General features: G+C 37.5%; 1 protein-coding gene across 33 annotated transcripts in view; it reads left to right on the top strand.

The window, feature by feature from the left end:
* The window catches only part of ANK3 (ankyrin 3), a 639,900-nt gene that overhangs the window by 519,165 nt on the left and 100,585 nt on the right, over positions 1-20,150 (top strand). For 21 of the 33 annotated variants that reach the window (XM_089780093.1, XM_089780092.1, XM_089780089.1 and 18 more), the window contains 4 exons: positions 3,604-3,706; positions 9,545-9,651; positions 12,375-12,407; positions 15,840-16,064. In XM_089780093.1, the coding sequence (XP_089636219.1) occupies positions 3,604-3,706; positions 9,545-9,651; positions 12,375-12,407; positions 15,840-16,064 (468 nt within the window). The remainder of the gene's footprint in view (positions 1-3,603; positions 3,707-9,544; positions 9,652-12,374; positions 12,408-15,839; positions 16,065-20,150) is intronic. The other 12 variants (XM_089780106.1, XM_089780081.1, XM_089780080.1 and 9 more) reach the window with 2 other exon arrangements.

The raw sequence follows: 20,150 nt of genomic DNA, 5'->3' as shown, positions 1-20,150 counted from the left end.
TTGAAGCTAATAATTAAACCTCACAAGCCAGAGCCCTGAGGACTTTTTCCTATAGTTTAATGATCTGTTTTTAAAAGTTATTTCATTGTCTAACAGTGAATGGCACCCCTCATAAGGTAATGCTTGATGTTTATTTTCACTCTTGTTTATTGTGGCTGCATTAGATATTGAAGCATGCACTTTGATCTTCTCATTTAGTAATGCTCTATATTCTTTTGTTTTGCTTATAATCCTCAGGTAATGCAATAAATGTTTCTATTATAATGCATCTAGAAGGCATCTTAAGGTATTCTTAAAATACGCTATGTGTTAGAAGATTAGCAAAATCACTTTTAATGGAAAATCTAATATCTTTATAAGGTTAAATAATATGCCATTAATTTTAAAATATAAGTTATATTCTGGACAAAGCCCATAGCTATGCTGTAGTTTCGCTGTGTGGTAAATGTTCAAGTACATGATTGGGGAAGTGAGGGCAGAGAGAACGCAGACAGTGCACAAAATTCTGCTCTAAGATCTGCATGATAATCTTATCTATTGCTCTGTTCTCCCCACCTGTAACTTCCATTCAGATGAATGAGAAAGCAGAATATCCAAGTTCAGATCTAGTGTATCTATCTAGAGGTGTGTCAAGAACACATATTCCTGCGCATCCAGAAATATAATTTATGCATCATGTGCCGAAAGTGTCCGTCTGCTATGTACATTGGACAAATACCTCAGACACTTCGCCAAAGGATTAATGCCCACAAAACAGATATCAGACAAGATCACAAAGAAAAAACAGTTTCTTGCCATTTCAACCAGAAAGGACACTCTCTCAATGACTTAACCACCTGCATTCTGCTACAAAGACCTTTTACATCTGCACTTGAAAGGGAATCCTCTGAACTGTCATTCATGTTAAAATTCGACACTCTCCGGGAAGGAATGAACAAAGGCTCAAACTATCTTACCCATTACCAAGATAGCTTCACCAATTATCACCTCTAATACCATTAGCTCACAGACATCTAACTCTCCCCACCTCTAATATAATTAATTCACAGACACTTACCTTCCTTCCTCCCCCCCCCCCCCGCATCCCCCTCCTGTTCTGAAATGTGATTTGTCCTTTTCATGTGTGTTCATTTTTGTTTGTATCCTTTGGTATATATGGTTGTGACTATTTTCTTCCACTATTTGATCTGAGGAAGTGGGTCTGGCCCACGAAAGCTCATCTTGTTAGTCTTTAAAGTGCTACATAGTCCTGTATTTTGCTTCATCTAAACTACAGGGTTTTTTAGAAAAAAAGTGGCCTTTTTTCGAAAAAAACGTCCCCTGCATCTAGACTGTTGCCGCGTTCTTTTGAAAGTAAATCAAAAGCATGTGGCAGTTTTTTCGACCACACAAAACCTCATTTTACGAGGAATAACACTTTTTTTCGAAAGTGCTCTTTCGAAAAAAGGCGCTGTGTAATGCAAACTGTGCTTTTTCGAAAGACAGCATCCAGACTGTCTGGGTGCTCTCTTTCAAAAAAGCAGCTTGCTTTTTCGAAAGTACTGATTGTAGTCTAGTATCAGAGGGGTAGCCGTGTTAGTCTGGGTCTGCAAAAGTGACAAGGAGTCCTGTAGCATCTTATAGACTAATGGATGTATTTGAGCATAAGCTTTTGTGGGCAAAGAGCCACTTTGTCAGATGCATGTCGTGGAAATATCCAGAGGCAGGTATAAATATGCAGGCCAGAAATCAGGCTAGAGATAAGGAGGTTAATTCAATCAGGGAGGATGAGGCCCACTTCTAGCAGCTGATCTGGAGGTGTGAATACCAAGAGAGGAGAAGCTGCTTTTGTAATTAGCTAGCCATTCAGTCTTTGTTTAATTCTGAGCTGATGGTGTCAAACTTGCAGATGAACTGTAGCTCAGCAGTTTCTCTTTGGAGTCTGGTCTTGAAGTTTTTGAAAAACCAGAAAAAAAGTGAGTCTTTGCCCACAAAAGCTTATGCTCCAATACATCTGTTAGTCTATAAGGTGCTATAGGACTGATTGTAGTCTAGATGCTCTTTTTTGAAAGTGTCTTTCAAAAAGCCTCTTTCGAAAGAGTCTTGCAGTCTAGACATAACCTAGGAGTAGAATTTTACCTCTATTTTTTTTTCACTTGAGAGAATTCTAAGGCTTTCATACTTCTGATTTTAAGTGCACCATTATTCTTTGTTTCTGTGCAACTCACTTTTACATCTGCACACATATATGTTATGCTCAGAGGAGACAAATATGGTGCCTTTTCATGTAATTTAATACATTTAGCAAAAAGCATATTATTACCTTAACCTATTATTGATTCTGAGTGTAACATTAAGAAAAATACATTAAATATGTCATCCAGCCATAGCATTTTGCTTTTTCCAGTCTGATTCCTCGCTTTCTATTTCTCCCATTTCTTTTCCCCTTTAAATTTCTTTAAATAGTCCTAAAATCAGGTAAGAAGGCACAACACCTTCATTACATTTGTTTGCTATTGCCATTGCTCATTTTCCTTTACTCAGCCTTGTGAAACAGCATGCCTCGTATATAACATTAGAAAACTTTCTTTTTATTGTGACATAACAAATATGACATGAATTCTTTACATCCTTAGTAATTTTAAAATATGATTAATGTATGCTTATAATAATAAAAGGTGCCAATTCTGCTTCCATTATAATTAGCAGAGTGCAGTGTAAAAAGAAATTTAATGAATGTTTTGAGGAATTTAGAAAAGTTCTAGAAACAAACACAAAGTGCATGTAATAAATTGTAGAGGTTTACTATTTTAAAAAGTTTTTTGCTTGTTTAAAATCATATTAAGCTGTCTAGGTGCTGTTATTTGGTTTGGATTTTTATTTATTTATTTATTTATTTGAGTCACAAAGCTAGCAAGCATGTCTGAGCATATAGTGTACTTTCTAACACATACTATATGTAACTTCCAGGGCTAAATGTAATATACTCACACATTAATTTTCTTTAATTACGGCATATTCAGATTTGTCATTCTTAATTTCCAAAATGTATAATATCCATATAATACCCAAAACTAATGTTTTTCCTAATTTTTATTGTTAACAAGGAACCTTTTTCTAACATGTAACTATATTTTAACAAGTAGAAAAATGAATAAATAGGGTTTTCCTAATAAAGTTAAAAGCTGAGGCAAACTCTGAAAATTGAGCCAGTTTAAGACTTTGATCCTGCAGTTTGATCCAGGTGAACAGAGCTGGCACATATCCAGAACTGCATTATGTTCAGGATCCACCTGTATGGATTCTATTCCAGGATTAGGGCCTAAAAGTGTTTTGGGCGTTTTTCAAAGCTGGCAGAAATAGCTGGTATTTTTGCATAGATTTAATCTCAAACCAAGCTGCAAAGCAACAATCATTCATTGGGACTACTTGTTATGTGTATGATTTGAAAAGAAAACAACATTGTATAGAGGTTAATATTCAATTTTTTTAGTATCGCATTTATTTTACGTCAGAGATCATGTGTATATATATGCATTTCCCTGGAAGTTGCATGTATTAATTTATTTTTGTTCATCCCATTGTCCATTTGCATGTTCAATGGTTAAATTGTAAATACAACAGCCTCCGCTCCTTCAGTTCGGATAGGTCCTGTACTCTGAACAGAAGTTCCTATGCACGAGACAGCATGATGATCGAAGAGTTGCTGATACCATCAAAGGATCCGGTATGTACTATGTACCATCTGGCTAGTGTTCATGTTTAATCTATATAAGGTCACATTTTTCAGTCTTTTCACAATGCTTATTGAGACCACAACCTTGAATGGAGGAAATAAGGGACTGAAAGTAAGGACTGAAGGATTTACTCCATTGTGGGCTTGATTTTGCAAGAAGCTGAGCTCTCTGGTCTTCATCCAGCAAAACATGTGAGCTCATAATTAACTGTGAACATGTGAGTAACCCCATTAAAGTAAATTAACTACATGTGTGCTTTAAATTAGGCATGTCCTTACAAGTTTTGCAGGATTATGACCACAGAACTCAGCAACTTGCAGGATTCAATCCTACGTGTGCATATGTTATTGCATCCTTTTAATGTTGTAACATAAATCATGAACATTTGTGCACTTGTGGGATGCCCTTTGATGTCTCTTACATGCATCCAAAAGGAAGAATTTGGCCTTGTGATTATGATGAAGCTATAACATAGTTTAAAAGTTTGTGTAATGACTAATTCAACAAAAGTTGATCACAGTGTGGAAAAGAACTTATAAAAGTTAATAGTGGTTATAGGTAGATGCTGTTCTCTTTGTTTTGAGAGTTCTCTCAGAATTTGCTAGACAGACTTTAAAATTTTTAAATCTGACTGCTTATTTTAGCAAATTAACATAAAAGCTATACATTTGTTCAGAAATTGAATAGAAATTTTCATGTCTGTTTTCTGGTTAAAAGATAACCTAACTGTAGAATAAATTATCTTCATAATGCTTGCAGTCTGATCCCAGAATTTTTATTCATGTAGTTGGGGGGGTTGTGTGAAATTGACCCCTGTGCAGAAAACCAGTAGATGCCACTTTAAGTCGCACTTTTAATTGTTAAGTATTAAGGGAAGTTATTTAAACTGTGGTCCATTAACCTACAGCTTATTACAAAAGGCACACCTGAAAATGAAGAAATACCAGCATGAGTGTATTTTAAATCTGTTCTGAAGGATATTGGGTAGCTATACTTTTGAGACAAACATAATTCTGCATGTGTTGAAAAAGACTCTACTTTCTCTGGAGGATCTCAAAGAAAGTCCTTAGTTCTTAAACAACAGCAAATCAAATCTCTCATTAATGCAAATACTGGGTCAAACCATCAAGGATGTTTTTCATGTTTAACTTTATTTTTGTTATATCAGTTTTGTACTAGCAAATACAATTCATTTCAGGTGGAATTTTGTGCTACGTCTACACAGCAGGACTAAAGCTGAAATAAGTTATGCATCTTCAGCTATGTCAGTTGCGTAGCTAAAGTCTAAATAGCTTATTTCAGCTTTTGGCGCTGTCTACACAGTAAGAAGTCTGAGCAAGAGCACTCTTCCTCTGACTTTCCTTACTCCTTGTACAATGAGGACTACAGGAGTTGGAGTAAGAAGTCCTCCAGTTTGACATGATTTTGACAGTATGTTGAAATAACTTCTTGTAGTGAAGATTCAAACTATGTTATTTTGGAATAACATCAGTTATTCTGAAATAACACTGCTGTGTAGACGTACTCTCAGACAAAGACTAGGCTGAGGTTTCCTGAAAATCTCATAATTAATGTTGTTTTAATTTCAATTAAATTTCTCTTGCGACTTTTATTAGGACAAGGAAGGGATCTAGAACATGATTATTATTGTAAGTTTGGGAAGGATGTGAATTCTGTTCTGACGATAATCAGACAGGATTCCAACTGCACAGCTATCTATTTCAAATACAACATAAAAAGAATGTCCATCCAGATTCTTTGCACCATTGAGAGATGATTAAAAACATGATCAAGTCATGATGAAAACAAGCCAACATTTTTTTCTGTATAAAAAGAAATAATTCCAACAAAAACAGAATTTCCCATCCAAGTTCCTACTAAACCCTGATCCTGAAATACAAATCCTTACCTCCTCCTGATTCCCCTTGAACCTTACCCCTTCCTCAACATCTGCCAGAATCGATGAGCTTAACATAGGTCAACATATTTGCGCTATTTTGGCCCATAATGGGTGGAAATTAGTCTGAGTATAAAGGACCCACATAAGGAACATCCTACTAGCAGGTCCCATATACCAGTGGAGTTTCAACTGATCTCTGCTGCAGCAGAAAAAAAGATGTGGTGATTCAGGTGTACAAGGGCTTTACAGGTCAAAACTTACACCTTAAACTTTAAACTTTCCCTGAAAACAAGTATTAGTGCTGCGTGCACACACTGAGACACAGCATTTAGTCCAATGCAGAACTCATTACCATATTACAATTTTGCACTGAAAAAGGCATGAATTACCACATAAGATCTGCACTTAACAGAGAGGTTCACAGCCTCTTGGACAAATGCTAATGGAGGAAAAACCACCATAGTCAGTTCTTCCTCAGATTATATAGGAACAGATGAAAATCAAGAGCCAATCCAGGTATGGAAGTTAAAAAATAGACCTGATTGTCAGCATCAAGGGGTGGTTTCCTGAGAGAAGTTTCTAAAGCCTTCTTAGACTCAGAGTGATTTTTTCTTTAGAATTATTTACCTCACAATGGCAGACACTCAAACCAGCATCTGGAAAAGGCAGCCCAAAGTAACCAATCTGTATTATTTTATAGATTTCAAGGTTGGTGGCTGAATCTCCCGTTTGGGAAGCTCTTCTGACAGAAATCATCACCGTTTACTGCTCCTTCCTTACCCTAGCAAGACTATTCAGTCATGCAACTATTATTGCCTTCAGGAGCTATCCATGAAATTTAACAATGCACCCTTCGAGCTCTGCTACTGATAAGGACTGCCAGTACTAGATTTTTAAAAAAGCAAATATTGGGAATAGTGTTGGAAACAGGCTCATAGCAAAATACAGTGGAGACTAATATGTTTCTAATGCAGTGGCCATGCAGATTGTAGAATTGTGGGAAACAAAGATACTTAGAAAAGGACTTTGGAGCCCAGGTGGGCAAGCAATCCAGACAGCTTTCACTCCACAGGAAGATGACCAGTGGTAATTAATGACATATATCAGTATTGGAACCAGTGCTCTGTAAGCATGCTAGCTCCACCCCATATAATAACCTTGTCTGTAAATGGAGAGCTACTCAGGATTTACATTGATAAAAGAGCAGTACTTTGAACTGTATTTTTGTTCCACTGATATGGTAATAACATCTTCCTAAGAGACTACAAGCCATGGGGACATTCTGTGTGTCAGTGCAGTTCCATAAAGAGCAAGATGTACTTTCTTGTTGCTGAGGCTAGAATCCTAGCATTCTGAGGAGGGGCCTGCCTGGCAAGATGAAGATCTTTGTCTGAGTGAGGAGAATGGTAAAACATTTTTCAGAGGTTAAAGGCATGGAGTTGCTCTTTGTATCAAGGAAGGATCACCCAAAATGGGTAAGAGCCAGGTGACAACTGCAAGTCTAGTACCAACTGAGTGAGTTGCAACATTGTAGGTAAAGTAACATCCTCTTTATTAAGTTTCAGAGGTGAGCCAAGTTAGTCTGTAACAGGAAAAACTTTAAAAACAACAAATAGACTAGTAGCACCTTAAAAACTTAACAAAACATGTAGATGGTATCATGAGCTTTTGTGAGAACAGCCCACTTCTTCAGATGACAGGAGTGTTAGAAGTCCAGATCCAAGAAACTTTATTGTTCACTATATTGTGTCCCTGGTGCAGAGAGTTGTATTTGCCTTTGTGGAAATTTCAAATTTGTGATGATCCATGAGAGTTTGATCAACAGATGTGTGCTGCCTAAGACCTGTGCATCCAACTAACAGAAGGGGCAGCATACCAATAAGATCCTTTCTCAGAGTTATCTACAGGCAGACCTGGTCACAGAATCTAAGATGATGATGTCTGTAAATACTTCCAAGACATCTGTTTTGAGAGAAACACGTTAGCTACTACAGGTGTCTGTAGTTTTTACAGAAAATAATGGACCAGACAGTAGGGTTTTTATTTGCACAATATACGGATTACCAGACAAAGACTAGGAAACATGAAGTATATTTGCAAACAGTTTTCAGTTGCTCTGATGGGCAGGCTTGCATATCCGACAAGGATAAAGTGTGTGTGGGGGAGGGGGAATTTTGTGGGGAGAGGAGGGAGGGAGCATTTATTTAGGGTGTGAGTAATGGGAAAAAAGTGGCAGTGAGTGTTGCTCCCTTCTTCCAAGTATGACAGAATTGTGGCATTTTCTCGTCTGATAATTTACTACCCAGTTGAAAAGGATTAGAGAAATCATCTAAGTTAAAAGTGAATTTGTCATTCTTTTGTAATATCCTGACTTAAATATTGTAGGTATTCAACACTTGATATACTTTAGCATGCTTCATGCCCATAATTATTGTCTGCTTACTTGAATCATTGCACTTGATTGCTTGAAGTATTGTACAGTTAAAAAAGATCCTAATAAAAAAAGCTAACATTTGAAAAAAAATACATTGAAAATGAGTAAAAGGAGGGGATACAGGTTCTAGCCAAAATTAAACACTTACCGGTGTTTATCTTGTGATGCCGTCTCAGCAGAGGACTTTCCTGTGTCTGTGCTGATATTGGTTTGATTTCTGACTAGAACTGATATTCCCATTTAAAAGGATTAATTTTAAATGGCTTTTAATGCCAATATATAAAGTTGGAATGAATATATTATTCCCTTCTCAGCTTGATTAACATGGATTCAAAGCAGCTCATGAGTTTCAGGTCTAAAAAAATGAAAGATAAAAGATCAGATCTGTGTGGCCAAGGAGTACTTGCTGTCTTTATTCATATTTGGGGGGCAACCAGAAACATTTATTAGAAGCAGAGTGATCTGCCCCACCCATCACACAGGCTTTTCTTTTGGTACTGAGTGATGATCATATTGACTTAAGTAATTTTCTTGTTGTGATATCTGACTGCACTTCCAGAATGTTTTAGCGGCATTAATAAATATCACTTGCATACCTCTCTCGGGAAATATGCCCACATAATATCATGGCTTAAACAGCTTTAAAAAAATGCTCTGTTAAGTAGTACTTCACCAACACAATTAGAAAGAATCTGAAGAACCATGAGAAGACATTATTGTGCCCCAAAAGGCTAAACATGGAATGGTGAAAACTGAAACTAGGTACAGCACTAAAGAGACAATCATTTTGAATTCTACTCAATTCCTTATAAAATAACATGTTCTCTCTGTGATGCAGTAACCCTTTAGGGCCCCAGTTGAAAGTCTGTCAGTGTTATTCTAATGTGATTGACTTATCAATATTTGATAAGCTATGTAATTCAGTTACCACCCTCGGGGGACCAATGCTGTGCAGAATTAAACAATGTTTCAGTGGATGAGTAGAAAGACTAGCATTCCATAAAAAAAATTCCCAGGATAACAACCCAGAAAGAAAAATATCACATCATGGGTTGGCACACTGAGGTCCCAATCCTGCAATCCTAATTTAAGCTAAATGTCCCATTAAGTCAATATGGGTTTTGCTTGAGTGAGGATTACAAGACTTAGCCGTAGGAGGGTCTTCCAGGGATTTTCTGCACAAGCAAACAACTTTTCATAGATTTTTCTTGACCTTGCATGTAAATACAAATTGGACAAAACTGTGTATATGAGAGAGCAGTAATTCGGGTTGCAGCAAAAGTGGATCCTTAAAGTGTTGTAGCATTCATGTAACCTGCTGTGAGAATTCTTTTTCGAGGTCAGTAATCTGTAGCTGGGAGAGCAGAGAAATGCCAGTAGGAGTGTGTGAGGGGGAAATAATTCTTCTGAAAATGATGAGTTAATTGAGATGTGCTGGGCAGAAATGTTTGACTTTTTCATGTTCATTGAAAATATCTGTTTATCTTTTTGAAGCACCTGACATTTCCAAGGGAATTTGATTCTGATTCTCTCAGGCATTATAGCTGGGCCGCAGACACCTTGGACAATGTTAACCTTGTCTCAAGTCCCATCCATTCTGGGTAGGTTGTTTAACAGATTTCCTCTGTCATTACGTGTGAAACTCTAATTGTTGTGTGGACACTATAACCTACTGAAATTGCTGGCAGTGATTCCTGTCCTACTCCAGTTGAAGCCAATGTAAAATTCTCATTGACTTCAATGAGAGCAGGGTCAGGGCTAAAATAAATCAAGATTAACTTGTATTTCAACCTTCCACAAGATGTCATCTGAGTTGAGGGCATGAATTTCTGAGACAGACAGGGATTTAATCAAAAGCCTCTCAGTAGTGATAGCAGGTGTTGTGAGCTCAAGTCCTGCATCTCATCATGACAATATTCCACTATGCCTAATTTCCTAGGTGCAAGGAAAGCTGACATCCCACAGAGAGCTTTCTGTAACTAGCTTGTTTTTCTTTTTCTGTTGCTTATGCTTTGCTTTTAAATGTTTTAGGATTATTTCAGTTATATTGTATTCAGTTGTTCTAAATATAAAACTAAGGATATGGTGTTATGCTTCACTTGCTATTCACTTTTCCATGAAAAATGAGAGCTCATAATTTAATCTATAACCCTTCCCTTTTCCCACTCGCACAAAAAATTATTTTGACATTAATTACACAATTCAGTTATCATCGCTATTATTACAGTTTTTCTTGATATACCACAAATAATTAAATTAAATGCATATATGGGTGATTTTTGAAATGCATATTGTAGAATTTTGGGGTTAAAAGTATAAATTACCAAAGGAAATTCTGTGTCACATATGAGCCTACCTAATATCAATATTTGTAGTAAAATTTTCAACAATGACAGGAAACAAAATTTTGTATTCCTTCTTATTGATTTCTGCCCCTTGACTAATTATAATGTGAGGGGGAACATTTTAAACCAACAAGTTCAAGGACATTCAAAGTTAAGGGTAAAATCAGCAAAGTACTTCAGTATGTATCTAAGCAGGGTACAAATATAAAAGAGGAGGACTAACAAGTAGAATTTTAGGTCCTGATCCTGGAAAGCAACTGAGCATGTGCTTAACACTGAAGTCTAAGGATCAATAGATTCAGCTCTAAGAGGAAAAATGTATTGTTAGCATTGTAATTTTAGCTGAAATTGACCTCCTGCATAGACCTTCATATTCATGGACAATTTTGCCTGGGCTTAAACCTGGATTCCTTGCATATCTTTAAAATTCGCAGCCATGCCTTAAAGTTCCCCTTTACAAACTCAATGTGTAGAGTACTTGCCAGTTCTGTGCTCCCAGATTAGGAAGCACAAGGAACAGTCATCTCCTAATAGGCTATCCCTTTTCCTCGTGTACATGTCCTCAGAGGAAATAATGTAAAATTTGTCACATGTTCTTAGTTCACAATAAAAGGGGGAGATTTTGGTGTGCAAAGAATGGAAGGTTTAGACCTAAATCATGCAAGTGAGTGAAGGAGGGAAATATGACATTAATTTAGAATCTTCTGGCTTTTCAAATTTTAAACCAAGGTATGTTTTTCAAGTTCTTTGAGTTTAGATAAGTCTTTTTACCACTAGGTGGTTTGAATCTTTCTCTTAATGAGCATTACACTGCCCAGAAATCTTCTAAGAAAGCTGCTTCTACAGATGGGTAAAGCACAATTTTGCTGGAGTAAACAATCCAGGTTCTTGTATCTTCAGTTTTTCAGGTGTAACTCTGTATACCTGCTTCTCCCCATGTTTGCATGTGCATTGTTTGAAACCTTGGTTTCCTTGGCTCAGTGAAAGAACTAGTATGCCAACATTGACAATATTATAATAAGAGACCCAAGTCTCATATCCTAGCCTGTAAATGTACCATACTTTATATTAAGCACAGTGCAATCCCATATCCATAAACCTTCAAAAATTCAATTTGAAGAGACATTTAATGTTTGGCTTATGGGAGTTTCATCTTTTTTTTCCAAATGTGTAGTGCTATATATCTTCATATGCTGTATTTTTGAAAATAAATTGCTGTATGCAAATGCAATAGTTGATTTTCCAAGATACACAATGAAGCATGCTGATTGGTATAACACAAACTTAAAGAACTCATGTCACATTGAATTCTGTGTGGATCTACAATAGGCACATAGACCCACAAAAGTTTAAGGGGTCTTTTCTGTTCTCGGTGCCCCAGGAGAATGGTAACCCCCAGGAATGCTAACAGAAGGTGTAGGCCAATGCTGAGAGAAGACATGTCCCTTGAATGCTTCATTTAGGAAAGATTCTTTTTGTGTATTACAAAATGTGTTATATATGAAGGATGTGAATGGGTAGCTCCTCCACACCACTCGTTTCCCTCCCTCTCTGACCTATTTAATCAGTTAACCAGTTAAACTTAATGTTTAGCCAGTTAACTAATTAAATGGGATTATATATCCCTAATATAGATATAAATAGACAGGGCTCGACAAATCAGTGTATCTACTCGCCCATGGTGAGTAGATTTCAGCCGGTCGCCCCATTCACCGGCGGCGCGCGCATGCGCAATGTGGGTCTGGCGCATGCTCGGTGCGGGGCTGGCGAGTGGATTTCACCGCGGTTTGTCAAGCCCTGTATGTAGATATATATATAAATGGAAGCCAAATTGTTTTTAAAGGTGGCCCTCAAATGCATTGCTTTCATTATTTTTCTGATGGTTGCTTTTCTTTTGCTAATTATTGAAGGTTTTCTGTTGCTTGCTTCTAATTATCTTATATTAATTTTTCCCATTTGCTTTCTAAATTATTTTGCAGCTATTCCTCTCCACTTCCCCAGTATGATTCAAGGTGATAACTATGTCCTTACTGTGAATCCTCATTTATTCTTATTTATGTCACCTCTCTGTCCACAGTCAAGTGTGCGTAGATGTGTGTAGTACATCCTCTTATATCCTCTGTCTTTCATTTATTTATTTGTTTATTTTGAAGTAGAAATGTTCACTCTTTAGCTTTTTAGCTTTGTATTTTAGAGATCATACTTTAGCTGACCTTATTAGATAGACAGGTCCTAATTTAGGTAAATATCAACTACTAATCCTTTTGATAAAAACAGTGCATGAAGTATTATTATGTTTTTAAAAGGGAAATCACCACTTTGAAAAGTAATTCAGTAAAATGTTGTGGCTAAAAAATCTATATTTTATATAGCTGGCAATGTGTAAAAAGATTGGTTTGTTTAGGCATATTATTTGGTAACTGCTTGTAGCTTTTGCTCTTTCTGATCCTGCTTGGGTTTGCCAGTAATGCTCTATTAACTAGATGAATAACATTGCGTTGATCTTCCTTTTATATAGGATTGTTTGATTACAAGAATATCTTTTGTTATATTAATTAAGAATTGGCTTAAAATATTTAAGTATTTGCAGCCATGATGGATATGGTGCAACATATTAGACCAGGGACCACCCTTGCAAAAAGTCAGAGACAAATCCTCTTGCCCCCAAGCCCAGTCCTGTTGTAAGTGTGCCCTTCAGCAACTCCCTCAGTGGAGCATTCGCATAGTGTGCCCTTCTCCAGTTATAGGTGAACAGTGATGAGAGCTTTGTTCCATTTGGCTGTCTCTTTTTCCCAGGTACACACCTTAAATCTTTATTAGCCTCATATTCTTAGCTGGCAAAAATCAGGGAAACCTAAAAAGACAAAGCAGAACTGTAAAGGAGTCCACTTAGTATTTCCCTCTCTGTGACCCAGGTCTATATGCCTTTGCTTAATATTTTACTTTGTTTTGTAAATTTTAATGGCAGTACTCCGTAAAACTCTTTCATAGCTTGTCAGCAGCTGGCTTATTGCCCATTAGATTTGTGAGATCTTGCCATCCACACTTCCCTGAGGCTATGTCTAGACTGCAGGCTTCTTTCGAAAGAGGCTCTTTCGAAAGCATCTTTCGAAAGAGCCTCTTTCAAAAGATCGCGTCTAGACTGCAGGCGGATCTTTCGAAAGAGAAATCCGCTTTTTCGAAAGAGAGCACCCAGCGAGTCTGGATGCTCTCTTTCGAAGACGGCCTCTTTACATTGAAGAACGCCTTCTTTCAAAAGAGGAACTTTCGAAAGAAGGCGTTCTTCCTCGTGAAACGAGGTTTACCGCCATCGAAAGCAAAGCCGCGTTCTTTTGAAATAATTTCGAAAGAACGCGGCTTGAGTCTGGACGCAGGGGAAGTTTTTTCAGGAAAAGGCTACTTTTCCCGAAAAAAACCCTGAGTCTGGACACGGCCTGAGTGTGCTCTGTGAAATCTTAGTGATACCAGTGTTGGACATCTTCCACGTGGAGCAGTGAAAGCAAGAGCAAACATAAACATGTAGGGCAGGACATAGGATGTTTAAGATAAATCACAGTTGAAAAAGATAAAAGTGCTCTATTATCACAAGAAAGTGATAAGCAAAGTTTCTAGCACATTTGCCGTTTGTTGATTAACTCCTTATATTAGCGTACATAATATGCCGATGTTAACTTCAACCACACAAAGTCAAATAGGTTTACAGCTAATAGATGAAGAATTATCTCAATGAGCCAAAGGTCTAATTTAATTTAATTTTTCATTAGTTAGCTGATATGTCATAAACAGTAAATAAGGAAAATAATGATAAACAAATATTGTCTAGAGAAAGTATAGGATCTAAAAGTAAAACACATTTATTATCATTATATATTGGAATCACAAATTGGAATTAATTAATAGGTGGATCAACTGAAATGTATCTAAATTCATTTAAGTATGCACATTTTGGTATAAAAAGAATTTTTCACCTAAAACCCAATAAAGGTATAAAATGAATTTAAGTTGTCAATATTAAAGCCTAGGACAACTTACACATCAGATAATTTGAACCAATATGTACTTGTATGAAGACCATGCAGCACATCTCAAACATACTCACAAAGGAACCTACCCCTGCAATAAACTCCATAGCCAACTCTGTCCACACACCTATACAAGCAACACCGTCACAGGACCTAGCCACATAAGCCACAACATCAGGAGCTCAATGCCCCATTGCCATGGATATTGATTGTTAGTCTCTAAGGTGGTACAGGACCACTTGTCTATTTATAACCAGACATCCATGTCAATATGAAGATTGGTGGAATAATTGATTGTAGAGAGGTATGCATCTATAGAAAACTTGTATGTGTGCTGTTCTAATTTATTCATACTAGCAGACTTACCCGGTGTTCCTGGGTCCTTCAGGGCAGGGCCTTGAGGGGGAAGGCAGTAGGCTGAGGTCCAGGGGCATGTTTTCCTCCCCTCCAGGACACCCAGGGCCTGTTCTCTCTCCCACCCCAGGCCACCTCTCCAGTGTGTCTGTGGCCTGATCTTTCTCCCCCACTCGGCCACTCCTCCAGCCTGCCCAGGGGCTGTTCCCTCCCTCCCGGCCCACCCCTTCAACCCCTCAGAGCCTGTTCTCTCCCCACTCTCAAGGGCTGGGAAGGGGGGAAAAGGTTAGGGGTAGGAGGGCTAGCTACTGGTGCGCTGGCAGGCAAGTTGGCAAAATCCTAAACCTGCTGGCTACTCTTTTGGTGGTACGGCTGCCCTCAGTGGACACTGCATAGCACTCTTCCCCTGCCCCAGTGGCCACTCTCCTATCGCATCCCTCCAAACAGACTTTCAGGTAGACACACTCTAAAATATATAGAAATTCACCAGAACCATTTAATAAGCTTGCTCATCACAGTGTTTACATTAGAAAGTAGGAAAGTATGCTTTTAATTGGGTTTATCCAAATGTTTTTATAAGACTGAGATCCAAATATAAAAACTAGGATTTCTGTTGACCTTGTCTTCTACTGACTGGTTCTCTTGTGCATGTGGGACTCACTACTTTGAACTATATAGTCTGCAGAACATTTAGTAATAACCATTCTAATTTACTTTAATATATGTACTAATAACGTAATAATAATATTCTAATTATTTAGGTAGCTATATACATACTCTCTATAACTCTAGGTTTTTGGCTAAATATTCAATAGTACTTTAATCATCCATCACTATACTGCTAGACTATTAGAAAATTCTGGATTTGATTGATTATTGTTTACATGTATAATACATTTAAAGAATCCTGCTGATATTTATGGCATAGTGGGTGTTTGTTTCCTAATGATCATGTTAGCTGATGTTTTCATCATAATTTTTATTTTATTAAATTCTTCCTGATTTACACAACATTTTCCTTGTTTGATTTATGACCATTTTAATGACATGTTCTCCCTTTTTCTACAGTTTTCTGGTTAGTTTTATGGTTGATGCACGTGGGGGCTCAATGAGGGGTAGCCGTCATCATGGAATGAGAATTATTATTCCACCACGCAAATGTACAGCACCCACCCGCATCACCTGCCGTTTGGTAAAGAGACATAAACTGGCCAGCCCACCACCAATGGTTGAAGGAGAAGGATTAGCCAGTAGGCTGGTAGAAATGGGACCAGCAGGTGCCCAGTTTTTAGGGTGAGTTGTTCTATGAATTCCACTGTTAACACTCATATTACATCTTTCATTTCCTTCATCTTGTCGATGTAAGTAGCTAAATATTGAAACTACTTAATTTGAACTTTTCAGGTAGACCTGTGTTTCTTGTGCTCTATACAGGCTCAATTATGACAGTCTTACCAAGGGGGGGGGGGGGGGGGATTCTGATTTAAAGGGAGTTTTGCCAGTTTAAAGATTGCAGGTTGTTGTGGTTTTTTTAAAGTAACTAAAACTATCAACAAGCCAAATTCTGCACTCAGCTACTCATACTTAACTCCCCTTGAAGTTAGACAAAGTCATATATATGTATCCAAGGACAGAATTTAGCTCTCATTCTGTGTGATGAGTAGAATTCCAGGAAAATAAGAAGATTCACTATAATTATTTTCAAATGTAGTGCAGTATTCTCTAGTCAGCATTTGTGCATATCCCCCTCCAACACTAATGGGATTTGCATGCCTGTATCTAGTGGAGAAAGGACCTCTCTGCATGATTCCAGAGATCTTAATATAGTGCAAATGCTAGTAACTGACATTTTTCAAAGCTAAAATTAGGGAAAACAATCCACGATGATGTGGAGGTTTTTTTTAATTATAAATTTTGTTCATTACCATAAGTGGCACCCCGGTGAAAATTGCTGGTTCTGTCGGGAATGACAGTTTGTTCCTAATTTCCCCTTCTTGTTTCTTTTCCTGCTGCATGGATGTTATTCAGTAAACTGCATCTTCCTACCAATCCTCCCCCTCTAAATGAGGGTGAGAGCATGGTTAGCCGAATCCTGCAGCTTGGGCCTCAAGGAACAAAATTTATTGGGTAGGATGCTTATAGAAAAATACAGAATGTCTACAATTTTTTATTTGTTTTGTTTTGGTTTTGTTTCTAATTTTTTGTCATTCCCATATTTTTTTCTAGTTTCTAAACCTTTCAGTTGATTTATGTCACTGAAAGAAGATCATAGTGGCTTGATTTATTATAGCTCTGCTACTGTATCTTGTGCTTTAGGCATGTGAACTTCACTGCAAGCATTCTGCTTTCATAACTTTTTGTGCTTGTGTAATTTTTTTAAATTTGAACTGTTTCAGCTGCATCAAATGCATTTTAATATACAATGACAGCCCTTTAATTTCAGCCTTTTGGTAGAGAAGGTATTTACAGGGTTTGAGTCAGTCTATTTCAGGAATAATTCTGTCAAATCTGGATGCATATGTTGTATCTGTTTTTAAAATATAAGCATTTTCAGAAAAATATAATCGAACACTTGATTTCCTTTAATAAGGCTGGAAAAACAATACCCTCGGGTTGAAAAAAAATGGTTTTTTTTTGTTTTTTTTTTGCATTTGGGGAGAACAAGTTTATTAGCCCAAATAGTTGCAATGTTTATTCTAAAAAACATTAGACAAAATCCTCGTACATTTGAACATTATTGTGTAATTAATTGTATTGTTTTTTAAACTATTACCTAGAATAAAGTGCTTAATACCTGTTTAATACCTTCTCTCTGAGTATTCTTATTAAAATTCATGCACAAAATTGTTTGGTTCCTAAATATTGACAGAGATAGTATCTGAAATATTAACCTGCAAAGATTGTATTTAAACATTTGTTAGTTCTTTTTAACTTGAGAAACCTATCTATACATCATCATATGGAAACAAATACTTTGAGAAACAATGTAATTGAATTTTTGGCATAGGTGGTAGGTTAAACCCTCTGCATTTCTATCACCAATAAAAAGAATAAGAGCAGAATAACAGACCTTAGGTATTTTTGGAAGTTTTTAAGAACAAATTTAAAAATCTGCCTTTTTGCTATTTTTATTACAATAGTTATTCTCTAATTCCTACTCCCTTAATATTTAATAGAAAGAGATGGACTTAAAACTATTTTGTATCTTTATTAATATCAGCTGTATCTATGATTTCCATAGTTAGATTATTAATTGCACTTTGAAGATGTAGAGTGATATATAAATGCCAAGTATTATTTTCCCCCATCTTGTAATGGTACTTTTAATGAATTTCGTATAAGAAGGTGAAGTTCTTTACAATCTCTGTAGGAAAATAATGATACTGTCTAAATATCTCAAAGCTGCATAATCCGTAGTGGTTCACCTTTTGTATAATTGCAGTTAGTTTATTTTAACATATTTTAAAATATTTAGTCTATCAAATATTTAGCTAAAAGGTCTGTCTTGGTAAGGACTGGCACATAAATAGCCGTTTCTGTTGATTATTCCCGGTAATAATTTAATTATACACTTGAAATCCTTTGTGTGAGGGACACAGTCAGGTAATTTAGGTGTAGCATTTAAAGAAGTTATTTCACAGTAGCTAATATCAATATATATTTTCATTTTATTTAACCCAAAGAAAGCCATTTTGAAATAATTTGAGGACACTCCTGTAGTTTTGCAACAACATTGCAATTTTGGGCTAATACATGAGACTTGCCAATGCAATATCACTAAGCTGAGTGAACAAAGAACACTAACTAATTGGTGAAAAACAAATTAAATTTTTAACATTTTCAGGTTTTAGCACTTGCAGGAGTATGAGATTATTTTGTCATTTGTTAATGACTGCACCCAGTCCTGTTCCCCTAGAATCATAGAATCATAGAACCATAGAGTTAGAAGAGACCTTAGAAGGCCTTCAAGTCCAGCCCCTTGCCCAAGGCAGGACCAATCCCAATTAAATCAACCCAGCCAGGGCTTTGTCAAGCCGAGACTTAAACACCTCTAGGGATGGAGACTCCACTACTTCCCTAGGTAACCCATTCCAGTGCTCCACCACCCTCCTAGTGGAATTGTTTTTTCTAATGTCCAACCTGGACCTCTCCCACTGCAACTTGAGACCATTGTTCCTTGTTCTGACATCCATCACTACTGTGAACAGCCTTTCTCCATCCTCTTTGGCACCTCCCTTCAGGAAGTTGAAGTCTGCTATCAAATCCCCCCTCACTCTTCTCTTCTGCAGACTAAACAGACCCAACTCCCTTAGCCTCTCCTCGTAAGTCATATGCTCAAGCCCCCTAATGATTTTGGTTACCCTCCGCTGGACCCTCTCCTATGCATCCACATCCTTCCTGTAATTGGGGGCCCAGAACTGGACACAACACTCCAGATGTGGCCTCACCAGAGCCGGATAAAGAGGAATAATCATATCTCTGGATTGACGGGCAATGCTCCTCTTAATGCAACCTAATATTCCATTAGCCTTCTTGGCTACAAGGGCACTCTGTTGACTCATGTCCAGCTTCTCATGCACTGTAATCCCAGGTCCTTTTCTACAGAACTGCTACTTAGCCAGTTGGTCCCCAGCCTGAAACAATGCTTGGAATTCTTCTGTCCCAAGTGCAGGACTCTACACTTGTCCTTGTTGAACCTCATCAGATTTCTTTTGGACCAATCCTCCAATTTGTCTGACTCACTCTGGACTCTATCCCTGCTCTCCAGCGTGTCTACCTCTCCCCCTAGCTTAGTGTCATCCGCAGACTTGCTGAGGGTGCAATACATCCCCTCATCCAGGTCCGTAATAGAGATGTTGAACAAAACCGGTCTCAGAACCGATCTTTGGGGCACTCCCCTAGAAACCAACCGCCATCCTGACATAGAACCGTTGATCACTACCCACTGGGCCCAATCTTCCAGCCAGATTTCTATCCATCTTACCGTCCATTTATCCAATCCACATTTCTTTACCTTGCTGGCAAGAACGTTGTGGGAGACCATATCAAAAACCTTACTAAAGTCAAGGTATAACACATCCACTGCCTTCCCCATACCCACAGAACCAGTTACCTCATCATAGAAGCTAATTAGATTGGTCAGGCACGACTTGTTCTTCATGAATCCATGCAGACTATTCTTGATCACCTTCCCCTCTTTCAAGTGCTTCAAAATGGATTCCTTAAGGATCCCCTCCATGATTTTTCCAGGGACTGAGGTAAGACTGACTGTCCTAAAGTTCCCTAGATCATCCTCCTTCCCTTTCTTAAAGATGGGCACAACATTTGCCTTTTTCCAATCATCCGGGATCTCTCCTGATCTCCACGGCATTTCAAAGA

Source organism: Pelodiscus sinensis, chromosome 8, assembly GCF_052426305.1.
Source record: "Pelodiscus sinensis isolate ZL-2025 chromosome 8, ASM5242630v1, whole genome shotgun sequence".
Classification (NCBI taxonomy): Eukaryota; Metazoa; Chordata; order Testudines; family Trionychidae; genus Pelodiscus; species Pelodiscus sinensis.
Note: the sequence above shows the minus strand (reverse complement) of the source record. Positions and strands in the feature narration are given on the sequence as shown.